A 16,601-nucleotide genomic window follows, 5' to 3' on the forward strand; every position below is an offset into this window, starting at 1 on the left:
GCAATGTTGTTCCCACCCCCATTATTCCCAGTGCAACCCTAGTGGGACCAGTCCCCCCTTCCTCAGTAGACACCACTAACTGGGAGCAGTGCTATTACACCCCCCCACCCCCCAAGTATTCCCAGTGTGACCCTACTGGAACCAGTCCTCCTTCCCAGTACACTCCACCAACTGGGAAACTGGGAGCAGCACCTTTTCCCTCCCAGTACAGCCTTACTGGAACCAGTCCCCCCTCCCCAGTATGCTCCACTAACGGGAAGCACTGCCATTTTCTCCCATTATTCCCAGTGCGACCCTACTGGAACCAGTGTCCCCCGTCCCCAGTACACTCCACCAACTGGGAGCAGTGCATTCCCCCCACCCCGCCCCCAAATTCCCAGTGAGGCCTTACTGGGATCAGTATCTCCCAGGCCCAGCGTGACCCTACTGGGACCAGTCCTCCCTCTCCAGTACCCTCCACTAACTGGGAGCAGCACTATTCCCCCGCCCCCCTCCAGTACAGCCTTACTGGGCCCAGCCCCCCGCTGCCCCACAACTCCTCCCTGCCCCCCCCGCCCCCCGCCCGCCCCGGGCAGGCCCCACCAGGCCGCACTAGGCCAGCCCCCCCCCCCGCCAGCCCCGGGGCGCCCCCCCCGCGATCAGGCCGGGTGGGGCGGGGGGTCCCCGGGCCCCCGGTCACCTTTCTGGATACGGAGCTGGGCGGCCGAGGCCTTTTTGCTGGTGCCCTTGGTGCCGCCCGCCGATTCCTCCTCCTTCTTCTGTTGCTTCAGGGAGAAGAGCTTGATCATCCTGCCCGGGCCGAACCGGGCGGGGGCCGGGCGGCGGGGGCCGGGCCGGGCCCGGCGGCGGAGGGAGCCGGGCTGGGCCCCCCCCGGAGGGCTGGAGGGGGCGGGGGGCGGCACAGGCGGCGGCGGCGGCAGCCGGAGCTGGGGGGGAATCAGCGGCGGTTCCGAGGCGATGGGGGGGGGGGGGGGGGGGAGAAAGGGGGGGAATCGGCGACGGCCGGCGCCGCTCGGCAACTTCCGGAAATGCTTCGGGGCTGTCCGGAAGGAGAGAGGGGGGGTTCGGCGCCCTTCGGGGCTTTCCGGAGAGGGCTCGGGCTGGCGCTGAACGCGCTTCGGCTTCTTCCGGAAGAAGAACGATTCGTTCCGGGGGTCTTCCCCCGTCTCTTCGACTCTTTCCGGAAAAGCTTTCGGCTCTTTCCGGAGCCGCTTCGGGTTCTTCCGGAAAAGGGGCGGGCTGGATGCGTTGGGCTTCTCCTCGGGTCTCTCCGGAAAGTTCCGAGTACTGGCTAGCCTCTCCCCGAGCAGCGTCGGCTCTTTCCGGAGCTGCTTCGGGTTCTTCCGGAAAGGGGGCGGCTCGATGAGTTGGGCTGCTCCTCGGGTCTCTCCGGAAAGTTCCGAGTACTGCCGAGCCTCTCCCCGAGCAGCGTCGGCTCTTTCCGGAAGTACCGCGGATTCGGCTCTTTCCGGAGAGGGGGTGTCAGGTTTCTCCGAAGGGCTACCCCCTTCGGTGAGCTATCGGCTCCTTTCGGAGAAAGCTTCGGCTTTTTCCGGCAGCGCACTCTCCTCCCCGCTCCCTTCGTGTCTCACCGGAAAGCGTCTATTCCCGGAAGTCTCCACACACAGCCGGCGCTTCCCCCCGCCAATCCCGCGCAGGGGGAGGAGCCTGAGGCATTGCACTCCCCCCCCCCCCCCCCCCCCCCCCCCCCAGTGGGCGCCGCCATCCTTATTGGGGGCGTTGCTCACGCCTCAGACTGGCGTAGGGCTGGGGGTAGGAGGGACCCTACGGGGACCAGTCCCCCCCTCCCACAACCCCCAGTGGGGCCATACTTGGACCAGTCCCTCCCCTCTCAGTGCTGCCAGGCCCCAAGATGGCCAGCACCAACCCCGTAGCTCCCAGTCCAACAGCAGTTTGGGCTTCAGCCCCTCTCCACCCTCACAGAGGGGGCAACGATGGAAGTGGGGGGTCCCCAGGGGGCAAAATGGGGGGCGAGACTCAGCCCCGAGACAAGGAAGGAAGGTCCAGGAGCCCGAGAGGATGGCTTTATTTCTCTGACAGAGTGGGATGTGGGGGGCGAGGGGAGACAGGGCCACCACCACGTCCCTCTTCAGGGTTCTTGAAGTCATGGGGGCAGGATCCAGCCCCACTATCCCCGCCCCCCCCCCCCCAATACACATCAGGGACCGCAGGGGGCAGCCGAGGAGGCTGGGGAACCTCGAGCCTCAGCCCTGGGGGAATCCGAGTCGAGGAAGAGGAGGGAGGAGAACTTGCGGTCGCCGAAAACAGCATTGAGCTGAGCTTCGAAGAACTGCTGCAGGCCCAGGATGGACTGAACATCTGCCTTGTCCTGGGGGGGGGGGGGGGGGCGGGGGGCGAAAGAGGGGTGAGGAGGGGAAAGGGGGGGGGAAAGAGGGGTGAAGGGTGGACGCCCAGGAAAAGAGGAGGGGGACGACGAAGACGATGCCCACGAAAAAAGGGGGGGGCGCACAGGCAGGGACAAAGGAGGGGGGCAGGAAAAAGGGGGCCCCCCCCATCCCCCAAAAGCCCGCTGGGGAATCCCGCACCTCAGTGAGGCGGTTGAACTGCCGGATCATCCTCCAGATGTCGCGGGCAAACTCCTCGGGGCTGCGGTAGTGCGGGGTGAGCTTCTCCTGCAGCCTGGCGCGGATGAGGGTCAGGTCGATGGCATCCTGGCCATCCTGGGGAGGGGGCGACAGCAGGGTGAGGGATCCTGGCCAGAGGGATCTCCCCACCTCAGATCCCCCCACCCCACACCACCGGACTCACCGGGGAGCTGGAAAGGCGGTGAAGAGGTCGGCAGGGTTCGTGGCAGAGCAGCTCCAGCAGCACATACTCACATTTCTGCGGGGATTAGAAGGGATCCCTCAATCCCTTCAGGTACCACCAGATCCCCTGATCACCCCCACACATCTACATACCTGCTGGTCCAGGGGGCAGAGTCTGTGGGATGGCCCTTCCTCCACGCCATCGGTGAGGTGATCACTGGAGGGTGGCAGGTCCTGGCACAGCAGACACCTCCACTCGGGGCTGTGGGATCAAGTAAAGGGATCAGGTTGAGGGATTGGGTGTCCCCCTCTCAGCTCATGCCCTGTGGCATAGGCAGAACCCCCAGGATTGAGGCGTGGAGCTCTGCAGGTGGCCGGGATCAAGGGGATGGGCAGCCATGGGGGTCAGGGACAGTGGATCCCACAAGGTTTTGGATCAGCAGGGGGATTCCCAGACTGATCAGGGCCAGGCAGCCAAGGATCAGAGGTGGGGTCCACAACAAAGGGGGAAATACCAGGTCCCCAGGGATCAAACAGGTCCCAGCTGATTGAGATCAATGCATGGCCCTCCCCATGGATCAGGGCAGTAGATCCCCAAAGGATCTAGGTTGCTGTGTAGATCTCCAAGTGGACCCAGGACCCACAAGGGATTCAGGAGGGTCAAGGATGGAGGAGTGGAGCCCCACAGGGCTCGAACACCATAGGATCCCCCAGGATTTGGGATCAACAGGTAGATCCCAATGCAGATGAGAGCCAGGAGATCCCAGAGGATCTGGGCTTGAGAGATGGATCCCTCCATGGATGGCAGAAAGCAGACCCCCCAGGGCTCTGTGGTCAACAGCTGGACCTCCACAAGGATCCAGACTGGATCTCCAGGGATCATGATGTGGCTCCTGTGTGGATCTGAGAGAGCTAGCCTGGTCCATGGGGACAGAAGATCCCAAAATAAAGAAAGAAAAAAAAATCCAAACAGCAAATCCTGGGGATCCAGTAGCAACCAAGCACCAGAAAACCTGAGTGGCAGCAGCCCCCTCAGAGGAGGGACCAGCAGATCCCCAAAATCATCAGCAAATCCTAAGGGAGAGCCAAGTGGCTCCCAAAGTGGCTCTAGAGCAGGGGCCAAGGACCTCTGGGTTGGGGAAAAAACTGGATCAAGGGGGGGGCAGAGAGATTCTAGAGGCCAGTGATCACTCAAGGAATCTAATGGCCCAGAGGTTTCCCCACCAAGGAATCGGGAGGGGTAGCAGCAATTTCAGCCCCATCCTGGGACAAGGCAGCAGTAGATCCTATGGGAGAGGACTTGATCCAGTGAGAGATCAGCAGGCCCCAAGGACCTGGTGGCTCTGGGTGATCCCTTAAGAACCGGGGAGCAGCAGATCCCTGAGATCCTCCCCATGCCCACAATGCCAAGGGGCGGTAACCCCCAGCAAGGGGGATCCCAGGGGACCCTGGGGAATCAAGCAGAGCCAGAGAAACCCCAAGGGGATGGGGGGAGCAGCAACCCTCAGGGATGAGAGATCAGCAGATCCCAGGGACACAGGGAGACCCAGGGAGGTAACAAGAGGCAGCAGATCCCAGGCTGCCTAGTGGATCTTGGGGATCAGGTATACCTGGGGACCTCCTGGAGGGCAGGGAGGTGACAACTGAGGTGGTAGCAGCACTCGCAGTGGTCACACATCACCACGGCACCGGCCTGGCAGCAGACGCGACAACAGGAGGCCCCGGGGACAGGGGACGCTCCGGGCGGGGGGGGATCCCGATCCTGCCATGGATCCCGGGTATTCCGGCACCTTAAGGTGCTTGGGAAGCAGCCCCACCGGCTTGGTGTCCTGGGTGTCCCCGATGGCTGCCTCCTGCTCCTCTTCCTGCGCGGGACAGAGGGTTGAGGCAGATGGCCACGGGGAGCGGGTGGGGGGGAGGAGACAGTGGGACACCCACCTTGATGGCGAGTGGGGTGGGGGGCCGCGGCTGCGCCCCCCGCTCAATGATGATGAGGCTGAAGTCTTCGGCTGAGGTGCCGGGGAAGACACGGAAGATGGGGGGCTGCGTCACCCCCGACAGATCCAGATCCAGTCGCTCCAGGTTGACCCGCGGCACCTTGCGAAGGATGGTGCTCACCAGGCCCCCGGGGGGGCAGCTCCTGGGGGGGCACGGGGGGTGTGTGTGTGTGTGTGTGTGTCAGCATTTGGGGGGATCCCCCTCAACCCTCCCGGGGAAGATTTCCTTGGAAGCTGGAAGCTCCTGGTCCCTTCAGGATGGGGGTGACAACAGGGAGGGACCCCAGCCCCAGGGGGACAAGGGGGAGGGGGCAACCCAGGGACTGAGTGACAAGGGTCAGGGGAGTGTTGGGGACAGGGTGACAAGGGACCGGGGCAGGGCCAGTCACTTGTGGGTACCAGGGGTTAAGGGCAAGGGCTGTCCTGGTTGTCCCCAGGACACACGGGACAGGGTCACCCCAGGCTGGTGGTGGGGGCAGGGGGACCATCTTCTGCCCCCTCAACTCGCTGCCTTAACTCCACACCCAGCCCCATGCCCTTCTCATTACCGCTTAATGAGCAGCTTCTTAATGAGCTTCTCCTCCTCCCTGGGAGGATGAAGGTGTTTTCTCCTGTATAATGAGGTCATCAGGGTACCGCTGGGGGTCACATGCAGCCCCCCCGAACACCACCATTGGGTTCCCACCCCCCGCCCCCAGGAGACTTCTGGGCTGGAGCCCTGCTACCCAGGGACGATGACAGGGACATGGTGGCCCTGTCCCCTGTGCCCGGGAGTATGGAGCAACAGGGGATGCGAGAGCAACGTGGCCACCTCTGGGTATGAGGTGACAAGGGTGGGAGACACTCCCCGCCCCCCCAGTACGGAGTGGGAGGGTGTCCCTGCCACCCTGTGGGTGTGGGGTGACAAGGAAAGGACATGCCAGGTACGGGGGGTGACAAGGGATGGTGCTATGCCACCCCTGGGGCCAGTCTGACAGGGGTCCCAGGCACGGGTTGACATGGGGCAGCTACGTGGGGGTGGGGGGGTCCAAAGCCACCCCTCCCAGGGCACAGGGTAACGAGGGCCAGCAGTTCCCGAGGGACAAGGGACAGGGGTTTCCCCCACACTCACCTCTTCACTCTTGTGACAGCAGCTTCGGGGGGGCTGTTGGCTGCTGAGAAAAACCCACATCAGGGGCCTGCCTCCCTCCTCCTCCTCCTCCCCCCTCCCCCTGTCACACCCCCCACACACTCACCCAGCTCAGCACCTGCAGCTGGATCCCTGGGGCTCTCGGCTGTTTGTGGGTCAAGGTGAGGGGGGGACAGGTCGGGGCAGCCGGGTCCTTCAGCTCCTGGGGGAAACTGAGGCAGGATGTGCATCTCCTGCCCCTCCCCCTCACTCTGTGGGGTGCCGAGGGTCCCCTGCCCCTCCTCAGCCTCCATTTGGGGTCCCATGGAGGACTGCAGGAAGGGCCCAGGAGCATATTGCCCTTTGCTGACCACTGTGGCTTGCAGGGGGCCCTGGAGAAGAGAAATTGAGGCGGGGGGAGGGCGTTACTTGGGGGGCACCCATAGGTGCAGGAACCCCCCACCTCCAATAACATCCCCCTCTACGACCCAAGAGGTACCTGCGAGGCTCCTGCAGCGGGGCTGGGGTCAGAGGGGTTGCTGGTGGGCAGTTGGGGGCTGAGGGATGGTGGGGGGAGGCTCCGCTCTGAGATAATGGTGCCTGTTGGGGGAGCAAGGGGTGTCAGGGGGGGCTTTCATGTCCCCAGGAGTGTACCCTCCCTGGGGGCTCACCAAAGCTCTCAGCGCTCTTGGTCCAGGCGTTGAGGTCCCACTGGAATTTCATGTCACCCTGTGGCTCCACGGGGTCCACAATCATCTTGAGGGCATGGTGGAGCTGGAAGCAGATCTGGGGGGTGCGGGGTCGGGGGCGGCACTTGTCACAACACAGGGACCTCAGGGGGGATGCATGTGACAGCACCCCAGGGGTGGCTGTCACAGCGTGGGGAACCCCAGGAGACACATAGCAGCATCCCACAGACACTTGTCATATCACGGGGACCCTGAGGGGACATCTGGCAGCACCCCGAGGGGACAGGTCACATCACAGGGTCCCCAAGGGGACATGCGGCAGCACCCTGAGGGCACCCATTGCATCATGGTGACCCTGAGGGGACACGTGCCAGCACCCTGGGGCAGCCATCAGGCTACAGGGACCCTGAGGGGGCATGTGGCAGCACCCTGAGGACACCCATCATGTCACAGGGACCGTGTGGGGACACCTGCTGTGGATAAGCCCCTGGCTAGGGGGGCTCCCATTGCAGCACGGGGACCCCCAGATGTCCTAGGGACCTCACAGCAGCACCCTGGGGACGCAGACAGGGAGGCAGCAGGGGACATGGGGCACCCCGAGGAGGCTGAAGGGGAGATGGAGACAAACCACCCCTCAGGAGACCATTTTCTGACCCCCACTTCACCCCACACACCCCCAAAACAGGGAACCTAAAGGAAACCAGACCCCAGGCTGAGCCACAGGGGGCTTCACTCTCCGGCACCAGCTTCCCCACCAGTCCAAGAGCAGCGTCACAGCCCTGGGGGCACCAACAGACCCCAACAACCCACGCCGGGGGGGATCCCTGCCCAAGGTGGGGGTTTTAGGGCGGTCTGTGAGGGGCTTTCGGCCCCCCAGTAGCTCACCAGCTTCTTGGAGAGCAGCAGAGCAGTGCTGTTTTTGCTCTCCAAGGCCCAGGAGGCGAAGCGCAGGATGTGCTCCTGGTGCCGCTGCAACTTGGTCATGGCCCAGTGCTGCCGCTCCAGCTTCTCCTGCTGTCCCTCCGTCACCTTCTGTGAGGCAGGGGACACAATGGCACAGAGACAAAAGGGAGGATGACAGGAGAAGGGCTTGGCCACCACCTCTGGCTCACCTGGGCGTCGCTCACCAGCACCTTGCCGCGTTTGTTGAGCTCCTTCATGATCTGGAGGATGGCCATCTTCACATCCACCTGCACCCGCTTCTGCACGTCCGTCACCTGGCGGATGCTGCCGGGAGAGAAAGGAAGGGGTAAGAGGGGTAAATACCCCCATCAGGGGCTGATAACCCCCTGAGGGGGGGCAGTTAACTCCCCCCAGGGTCTGGGGGTGCAGATGGGGCACATACAAGCTGCGCACTTCCTTGGTGGAGCGCTGCAGGCTGGCGTGTTTGTCACCCAGGCGCTTCACCAGCATCGCCAGCATCTTGCGCTGGTTCCTCACTGCGTCCTCCAGAAACTGATACCTGTGGGGTGAGGAAAAGGGGGGTCACAACAGGGCTGGGGGGGCTGCGAGCCCCAAAACACCCCGATGGGTGCAGCCCCCCATGCCAGTGACCCCAAAATAGCCCTTCAGAGACACACCCCCCAACTCCTGGAGCCACTGGGAATGGAACTGACTTGAATGAGTTAACCTGCTCGATATTTAACTTTCTCATTAACTTATCATTAATAACCAAATTAATGTGGGTTAAGGAGCTGGCCAAGCTAACCAACCCATCAGCCATAAAACTGTTAAATAATTAACTGAGCTACATCTTATGCATCAAAACACTTTGAATATAACTCATCAACCAGATAAGTAATCTAACTAGACACCTGCTCAGATAATCAGATAATAAATCAAATTATTTATCAATTCACCCATGAAATTAAACCAGTCTGAAAGCAAAAACACGCTATTAAAAAAAGCAATTAAAAATCACTTCAAAAATCAGGCTGGTTAACTCAAATAATTGAGGACCTAATTAAATTGATTTTTCTCGACTAACGAATTATCTCCAATTCCTTAAAACCTAAAAGCCATTTAAGCCCCTCAAACCAACCAATCTGCTAATTAACAAAATAACTAATGAGATAACATACCTATTTGGTTAAAACCCAAAATTAATGAAAATTAACACCCTCCTTGGTCAATCTTTTCAGCCATTGGCCAACTAATAAGCATAGTTTTTAAAATCAGTAACTAGCTGATGAGAAAATTAGCGGGCAGATTAACTTCAGTTCTTTTTCAGTAATTAGTTAATCAGTTCGATTAGCTATCTGCCTTCTTAGATACTCATTAAAGCACATTTAAGGTGCCACGGGGCCTCGATAAGGTGCACAGGCAAATTCTTCAGTTGATAAATAAATTTTAGTTATGTGACTGGCACCAAATCACTGTTTTTAAGAGCTAACAAGCAGGATAACCAACTCAAGTGGTAATTAGCCATGAAAAATGAATTTTTATTAAATGACTGCCAAAGCCCACTCACTGGTGGTCCTTGTGCGCGTTGAGCTGGCAGTCACGGCAGGTGAGCGTGTCACACGTGCTGCAGAAGAGCACCAGTGGCTCCTGCTTGTGCACGGAGCAGTACACGGCATGCTCCCCCTCCTTCATCTTGCCGCCGCCTGCGGGAAACGAGGTGTGACATCAGTGTGATGTCACTGTGACATCACTGGCACCCAGTGGGACTCGCTGGTGGAGTAGATGTTCCAGTAGAATAGGGATGGCTGCTGGGGTGGCACCTCCAAACGTGCCCGAGGTCACACCGGCCACAAGGTCATGGCCTCAGAAAGGAGGGTGACAGCGTGGTGACAAGGAGGGTGACAAGGACAGACCTGCGGCCCGGACCGTATGGTCCTTGGTGTACTTGACCCGCTGGTGGGCCTCCACACAGGTCTCGCAGAGCGGCTCCGAGCACTCCACGCAGTAGCTTGTGGCCAGCGCGTTGTCCTCGCAGCTGGTGCAGCACTAGGGTGGGACAAGAGACATGGTGTGGGGACACTGGGAGCTCGCTTCACCCTAATTAAGCATTAATTAAGCATTAATGCATTACCTGGCTCAACCCCTGGCTGTTGGCAGCTGTCTCTGACCCAATGTCCCTCAAAAAGTAGTTCTCCACGATGTCCTTCAGGTGACACTCATGTTTGCAGATGGGGCAGTTGACCACTGAAGGGAGGGGAGCAGTGGGGGGTGTCAGGGGGGGCCCAGGGTCACCCCAAACACCAGTCACCACTCTTTGTCACTACAGTGTCCCCTCATGGACCCTCACAGTGCCTTGTGCCAGCCAAAAACACGGTGGCTCGGCAGCGGGGTGAGCCCCTAACATGCTGCAGCAGAGCATGAAGAAAACAAGATGATCCGGGGTCCTGACATGAAGCCCTTGGAGCCCCCCAAAACTGGAGCCCCCCCCAGCTCCGAGGCTGTCCCTGGTGTCATTGCCAAGGTCACAGCGCCTCAGAGGCTCCCTGCTCCGAAGTGGGTCCAGACTGACCCAGATCACTCGGGTTTTTTTTCCAGCCAAACCACTGCATCAAGATGTTTCTCTCAATATCCACCGCGAAGGGCCACTGTTTCTTGCTTGGTTCCGTTCTCCACCTTCACAGCAGCTGATTCACCCTTCCTCCTCCTCCGGGGGAGGCGGTGCAGTGACAGTTGAGGTGACACCTTCCACAGGCGGTGGCGAGAGGATTTGGTGCTTCTGACCTCTCCCGAAGCCTCCCCACCGAGGCGGAGGGGTGTGGAGATGGCCACGAGGAGCCACAGCAGAGGCAGAGTTGGGGGGGGCAGATGATGTCCCCCACCCCACGGGAGGAAGGAACTCCCCTCATCTGGGTGGGTCACAGCAGCCACGGGGCAGTTGGGGGTGGCCCAGTATGACAAACTGGGGAGGGAGGCCAGCAAGCACAGGGGGCTTGGGGAGACCCCCAAGGGCCACTGCATATCCAGCCAAAGCCCCCCCCTCACGATGACACACACACCCCCCCCCTGGAAAAGCCAAGGGTGTTGCCAGCACCCAAGGTGCTTCACCAATGGGTGCGTTTGCACCCCTCCGATCCCCCCCCCCCCCCCCAAGCACCCACACAGGCACCCAAGCCCACCCTGACCCCTTTTCACACCCTCGCAGGGCTGTCTGTGCCACCCCGCCTGCCCGTAACGCCCCCACCCCCAACTTTGCACAGGTCCTGGTCTCATTAGCACAACTGGGTACCACCCTCCCACCCCCCTACAGCCTTACACGACCCGCCCCCCCGCAACCATGGCTGTGCATGGCCCCTGCTTCAGGTGGGTCTCACAGGGTCCTACCCCCCCAGGCAGGGCTCCTAACACCCACCCACTGACCCATTCCCCCCCGCTCCCCTCAGGCAGGGCTCCTAACCCACTCCCCCTCCACACACGTAGGGCTCCTATGCGCCCCCACCTCCACACACAGGGGCTCCTAGCGGCCCCACTCCCACCCAGAGAAGGCTCCGAGACCCCCACCGCCCCCCCCCCCCAGGGAAGGCTCCTAGCCCTCCCCCCATTCCCTCCATAGGGCTCCTAGCGCCCGCGACCCACAGGGTTCCTACCTCCACCACCCCGGGCTCCCCACCCCCGGGTTAACACACCTCTCCCGCCCCCCGCCGCCCCTCGCCTCACCTGGCCCATCCGAGGCGGCGGCAGGGCCTGGAGCGGCCCGCAGACACTCCCGGCAGACCGAGTGGAGGCACGGCAGAAGCCGCGGTTCCCTCTCGGCTCTCAGCAGCTCCCGACAGACACCACAACATTCCAGCAAATCCACAGAATCAGGTCGTTTCCCGGCGGGATCATCCCCCACCACCTCCGAGCCCGACATGGCGGCCACTACCCTCTGTCACTGAGGGGCTCACAGGTCCCAGCTGCGCGCGCAAGAGCCTGCCCCGCCCTCCCACAGCAGCCAATCAGCATCCGCTGTGTGCTCAGAGGGCGAGGACCAATCGAGATGGACATAGTACGAAGCCAATGGGAGGTGCAGGAGCATGGGGAAGGTGGGACAGCGGCGAGAGAGGGGCGGGAAGAAGACTCCAGCATGTGAGCGGCCCCGGAGGGGCGGTACAGGGGAATAGACCAATCAGCTCACTAAGTGGGTGGGGCAACACCTTATTACGCCAATAGATATCGGGACAGCGCGGATTGATAGCACATGGACACAATCCGTTTCTCCCAAGCGCTTCACCCACCCAGGCTGGGGGGCGGATGTTGTCTTCAAGCCAAAAGGGCGGGTAGGCGCTGGACCAATCAGCGGTCAAATCACCTACGGGAAGGCGGTAACCACTAAGATGGGCGTTGCGGTTGGCCAATCGATAGCCAAATTCCTCGGGGAGGCGGGTCAGAGCTCTGATCAACAGCTCGACGAACCATTCACCTTCGTAAGTACCTCAGCAGCCACAGAGGCGGGCTGGAATCGCTCTGGTGAGCGGCGGCTCCGGGGGTGGGGGAGGGCTCCGGCCCCAAGGGGCCTGCCCGGGGCACACGGGGGTCGCAAGGCAAGACCGGGATGAGGGAATCCTGGCGGTGGGCAAGGACCTGCTCAGGGGCCAGTCTGGGGCCTGGCTTGAAGCCCAGATTTAGGGCTGGTTGTGGGCAAGGGCCTAAGGCCAGGACGGGGCTCTCGTGTGAGCCAGGCCTGGGGCCAAGTCACTGGTGTCACCGCGAAATCACCACCCTTCCTCAGAGCCAGCCCTCAGCCGTGCCAGGACCAGCCAGATTTGGCTCCCTCTGACCCCCATCCTGCCCCAGCAACCCCATCCCACAGCCCCTGCGCTTCCCTCCACCCACCTGTCTGATTCTGCCCTGTGTTTTTTCTTCTCAGTCAGTTTAACGCCCGATTTCACCCACAGAGGAGAAGCCCGAGAGGCTCCAAAGGCGCTTCAAAGTCCCTAGAGCCGTGTGCAAGTGAGTAAAAACACCTTAAAAATACTTAACCTCGCTGTCAGGAGATGATTTAAAACTGGTGCTGGGTGAAAGTTGCTGGGGGAGTCGTACAGATGTTTGGAGGGAGCAGGGTGGCAGACTGGGGGGCAAACTGGGCAATGGCAGTAAATGTCTCCTATCCGCCCCCAAAAGCACCCACATTTTGGCCTGTTTAATGACCCACCAGTAGGACTGGGGGGAGCGAGCCCACCCCAGCACAAGATGAGGTCTGTCTGAATCCATTCCCCTGTTCCCACTTTGGGGGGGTTTCCCACTCCCCAGGTCCTAGTTAGGGTGCTTCTCCCCTCTCCTACTCCCAGTCTGGGGGGTTCCTCCTACCCAGCCCCTTCTTGCCATTTTTAGGGGGAGAGCTATTCCCCTCCCTCATTCCCAGTTTGGAGGGAATTCCCTATTCCCAGTTTGCAGGTTTATCTACCTTCCCTATTCACACCGCCCAGTGCTGGCAGGGTGCCCCTCCCCCTTTTTCTGCTGCTGCTGCCAGCTCATCCTGACTTGGAGCAGGGCCTGCTCAAGGGACTGGGAGCACTGGGGATGGACTGGGAGAGCTGGGGGGGAGGGGACTGGGAGTGCTGTGGGGGAGAGCTGGGAGCACTGAGGAGTCCAGCAAGGGGGTTACTGAGATCACTGAGTGTTACTGGGAGTGCTGCAGGAGGGTTACTGGGAGCACTAGGACCCCTGGGGCAGAGTTACTGGGAGCACTGGGGAGACAGGGGGAAACCAGGAGCACTGGGACATTACTGGGAGCATTTGGGAAACATTGGGTGTTACTGGGAGCACTGTGAGGGGGCTAGTCCTGCAAGAGTATTGAGGTTTACTGGGAACACTGGGAGGGTACTGGTGTTTACTGGGAGGCACTGGGGGCACTGGCTGATGGTGGTGTCCCTGCAGGCACCATGTTCCTGGCCAAGGGCTCCTGGGCGCTGGTGGCCCTGGGACAGTGTCCCCCTCACATTCCTCCAGGTGAGCACCCTGAGTCCCTCCATGCCCCCCCCATCCTCCCGAGTCCCCTCAGTGTCCCCTGGGTCCCCTCCATGTCCCCTGCAGGTCCTTGGGTCCCCCTCAGTGTCCCCCTGTGTCCCTCAGTGTCCCCCAGGATCCCCTTGTGTCCCCACCACATCTCTCAGCGTTCCCTTGTGTGTCCCCCCAGTGTCTTCAGGTTTCTCAAAGTCCCCTCATGTCCCCATACGTCCTCACGTGCCCACCTTGTCTCTCCCCAGATCTCCCCATGTCCTTTCACGTCCCCCCCCATGTCACACAGGTATTCCCCCACAACCCCCGTGTGACTCTGTGTATCCCCCCATGTCCCTCCACATGTCCCCCCCCGTCACTCTGAATGTCCCCATCTCTCTCCTTGTGTCCCCTGTGTCACTCCGTGTCCCACATCCCCATCACTTCAAATGTCCCGTGTCCCTTCCTGTGTCCCCCATGTCACACCGCATGTCCCCCCACGTCACTCTGAATGTTTCCATGTTACTCCATCTGTGTCCTCACATCACTAGGTCACTTCAGATGTCCCCCCACGACCCACCACATCCCCCCACATCCCTCCTCATGTCCCCAGTGTCCCCTTCGCCCCCGCTTAACTCTGCCCCTCGGCTCACACACACACACAGCCTTTGGGTGACACTAAAATGGGGCCAAAACCTGCCGAAATGGGGAAAATTGCCCCCATCCTTGGGGGGCAGTCGGGGCCCGGGGGCGCGGAGGGGGTTAATACCATTGAGTCGCGGTCCTCCGGGCGGCGCGGAGCGGCCCCTAGCTGTGCCTGAGCGCTTCCGGGGTCGCGGGGCAGCGGTGGCGGCTCCGCGGCGGTTAGGTGAGGTGGGGGGCACACGACCCTGGGGGGCACCTCGGTGAAGGACACCCCGGGACAGACCCGGACGCCCCTCGGCGCCCCGCTGTCGCCCCCCTTCCTCCAAGTCCTGTCCCCTCCCTGGTGTCCTTCCCACGCCCGGTGCTTCCCCCGGCCCCGGCCCCCTCCCTCCCACGCCCACCCCTTTTGGGGTCCCCACCTCTCAGTCCGGAGAGCCCCCCCTTCCACCCCCATAGTAAGTGCCCTCCCTCCATGCCCTCCTGCAGGATCCCCTTTGTCCCACCTCCACCTGTCACCCCCCCAGGACCCCTCCTGGGTGCCCCCCCCCAGCACATCCAAGGCTCCTCCCAGTCTCTCCAGCCCTGGCAGGGGGGTGTGGGTGCTGACCCCCCCCCTCTCTGGTGTCTCCCCACAGGCCATGGAGCATCCAGAGGTGCCACCTGGCGACTGGGACGGGGATGGGGGGATGGTACCCGGCATCCACAGAGGTGAGCCCAGCCAGAAGAGGGGGTACGGGGGGGGGGGGGGGGGGGCACTGCAGAGCATCATGGGACAGCGGAAGACTCCAGCGCCAACCAAAGCAGGTCCATGTCATCTAGGTTCCTCAAGGGTCCTCCCAGTGAAGTCTCGAGGACCTCCAAGGATGGAGACCCGCCACCGTCCTGGGTCTCTTCCCCAGCTCCATCCCACCAACGTGGGGGGGTCACATGGGCCCTCTGAAGAGTCCTTGCTCCACCCCAACCCCGACCCAAGTCCAACCCTGACCTCATGTTCCTCCTGGCCACTTCCAAATGAGATTTGGGTCTGAGAGGGCACCATATGGCTTGGGAGACAATCTGGGGCACTCCAGGAGGACAGTGAGAGAGATCAAGGGGCGATTTGGGGATTCCAGGGATCAGTCTGGGATACGGTGGGCAAATGGGGATCCCCGTGGTGACACCCATCTCCATGTCCCTACAGGCATCGCAAATTCCCCAGAGACGGACACCGCTGAGAGCCTGGTGACGTTGCCACTGCTGTCCCCATCATCCAACCCAGGTGGGCCCTGGGGGCTGCCCCCCACCCCCCCTCCAAGTACCCGGAAACCCTACAAGTGCACCGAGTGTGGCAAGGCCTTTGGGCAGAGCTCACACCTGATGCGGCACTTGGGCACCCACACGGGCGAGAAACCCTACAAGTGTAGTGGCTGCGCCAAGAGCTTCACCCAGCACTCCAACCTCCTGCAGCACCAGCGCACCCACACCGGTGAGAAACCCTTCGAGTGCGGCGCTTGTGGCAAACGTTTCGGCTGGAGCTCCAACCTCAGCCGCCACCGCCGTCTCCACAGCGGCCAGAAGCCCTTCCAGTGCAGCCAGTGCGGCAAATGCTTTGGCGAGAGCGCCCACCTGCTCGAGCACGAGCGCACCCACACTGGTGAGAAGCCCTACCGCTGCCCCGACTGCCCCAAGACCTTCAGTCGCGGCTCCCACCTCGCCCGCCACCGCCGCCTTCATGCAGCTGAGCGGGGACCCCGGCCAGCCCTGGTGATGCACCGTGGGCTCTGAGGGGCTCCCCAAGGAGTGGGGAGGAGGTGGTGGAGCAGATGATGGTGCTTCTGTGATGGCCACGGGGCCATCGTTTGACCTGTTGGTGCCCATCGTCAACAGAAAGAATCATGGAGGATCCATGACACAGTCAATGGCTGCTACAACCCTTCTGTGATGGCCATGGGGACGTGGTTTGGCCCTGTTCAGTGCCCATTGTCAATACAAAGACTTCAAGGAAGGTCCACGGTGTGGCCAGTGGTTATTACAGCTGTGTAATAACACAAGTTATTACATGGGGCCATGTCCCCACAGGTTGGCCCTGTTGGCACCCACCATCAACGTGACGTGGCCAATGGCGGCCACAGGGACGTAGCCTGGCCCACTGGCATTCATCGTCAATGCAAATGACATGGGGAGGACCCATGGTGTAGCCAGTGACTCTATGACCCTTCGGTGGTGGCCACGGGGACGTGGTTTGGCTCCATCAACGCCCACTGTTGGCTTGTGGGGAGCCCACGTAGGCAAGAAGCGACAGGCTTGGGGACAAACATGGACACCAAGACTTGGGGAGGACTCATGATGTTGGCCAACGGCTACCAGAGCCCTTCTGTGGTAGCCATGGGGCTGGTTTGGCCCTTTTGGTGCCTGTCACCAACTGAGAACCTTAGGAAGGGTCCATGACACAGCCAACAGCTACTGCAGCCCTTCTGTGGTGGCCACAGAGATGTGGCTTGGTCCCATGGGTACA

At 61.4% G+C, this 16,601-nt stretch overlaps 3 protein-coding genes across 7 annotated transcripts in view; 1 reads left to right on the forward strand and 2 right to left on the reverse strand.

Annotated features, from left to right (window-relative positions):
- Positions 1-1,515, reverse strand: part of UBE2M (ubiquitin conjugating enzyme E2 M) — a 4,759-nt gene extending 3,244 nt beyond the window's left edge. Inside the window, 1 exon segment of the mRNA XM_055807666.1 lies at positions 645-1,515. Coding sequence (XP_055663641.1) covers positions 645-788 — 144 coding nt within the window. The 5' untranslated portion in view covers positions 789-1,515.
- A 516-nt stretch (positions 1,516-2,031) lies between these two features.
- Positions 2,032-11,549, reverse strand: TRIM28 (tripartite motif containing 28). The gene is given in 19 exon segments (XM_055808667.1): positions 2,032-2,350; positions 2,568-2,702; positions 2,791-2,865; positions 2,943-3,051; positions 4,400-4,507; positions 4,509-4,650; positions 4,724-4,929; positions 5,335-5,397; positions 5,898-5,937; positions 6,022-6,286; positions 6,394-6,494; positions 6,566-6,680; positions 7,469-7,615; positions 7,696-7,810; positions 7,929-8,045; positions 9,054-9,189; positions 9,400-9,532; positions 9,618-9,730; positions 11,201-11,549. Coding segments are annotated over 19 exon segments (2,487 nt in total). The 5' UTR covers positions 11,397-11,549; the 3' UTR covers positions 2,032-2,179.
- Positions 11,550-11,672: 123 nt separating this feature from the next.
- LOC114010951 (zinc finger protein 22-like) lies at positions 11,673-16,091 on the forward strand. 5 transcript variants are annotated; one of them, XM_055808707.1, is made up of 5 exons: positions 11,673-11,949; positions 12,393-12,475; positions 13,403-13,474; positions 14,743-14,815; positions 15,288-16,091. In XM_055808707.1, exons 4-5 carry the CDS (start codon positions 14,746-14,748, stop codon positions 15,869-15,871), a joined length of 654 nt encoding a protein of 217 aa, XP_055664682.1. In that variant the 5' UTR covers positions 11,673-11,949; positions 12,393-12,475; positions 13,403-13,474; positions 14,743-14,745; the 3' UTR covers positions 15,872-16,091. The 5 variants fall into 5 exon arrangements, with proteins under 5 accessions (XP_055664682.1, XP_055664681.1, XP_055664683.1 ...); XM_055808706.1 differs by lacking the exon at positions 11,673-11,949 and adding an exon at positions 11,952-11,992; XM_055808708.1 differs by lacking the exon at positions 11,673-11,949 and adding an exon at positions 11,969-11,992 and having other exon boundaries at positions 12,421-12,475.
- The last annotated feature ends 510 nt before the right edge of the window (positions 16,092-16,601 follow it).

The sequence above is a fragment of the Falco peregrinus genome, chromosome 6 (assembly GCF_023634155.1).
Source record: "Falco peregrinus isolate bFalPer1 chromosome 6, bFalPer1.pri, whole genome shotgun sequence".
In the NCBI taxonomy this organism is placed as follows: domain Eukaryota; kingdom Metazoa; phylum Chordata; class Aves; order Falconiformes; family Falconidae; genus Falco; species Falco peregrinus.

Bases quoted from the DNA above. Each gene is read 5' to 3' on its own strand.
- LOC114010951 (XM_055808707.1), top strand. From the start codon at position 14,746: ATGGAGCATCCAGAGGTGCCACCTGGCGACTGGGACGGGGATGGGGGG. The intron at 14,816-15,287 runs GTGAGCCCAGCC...ATGTCCCTACAG, and splicing joins GGTACCCGGCATCCACAGAG to GCATCGCAAATTCCCCAGAG.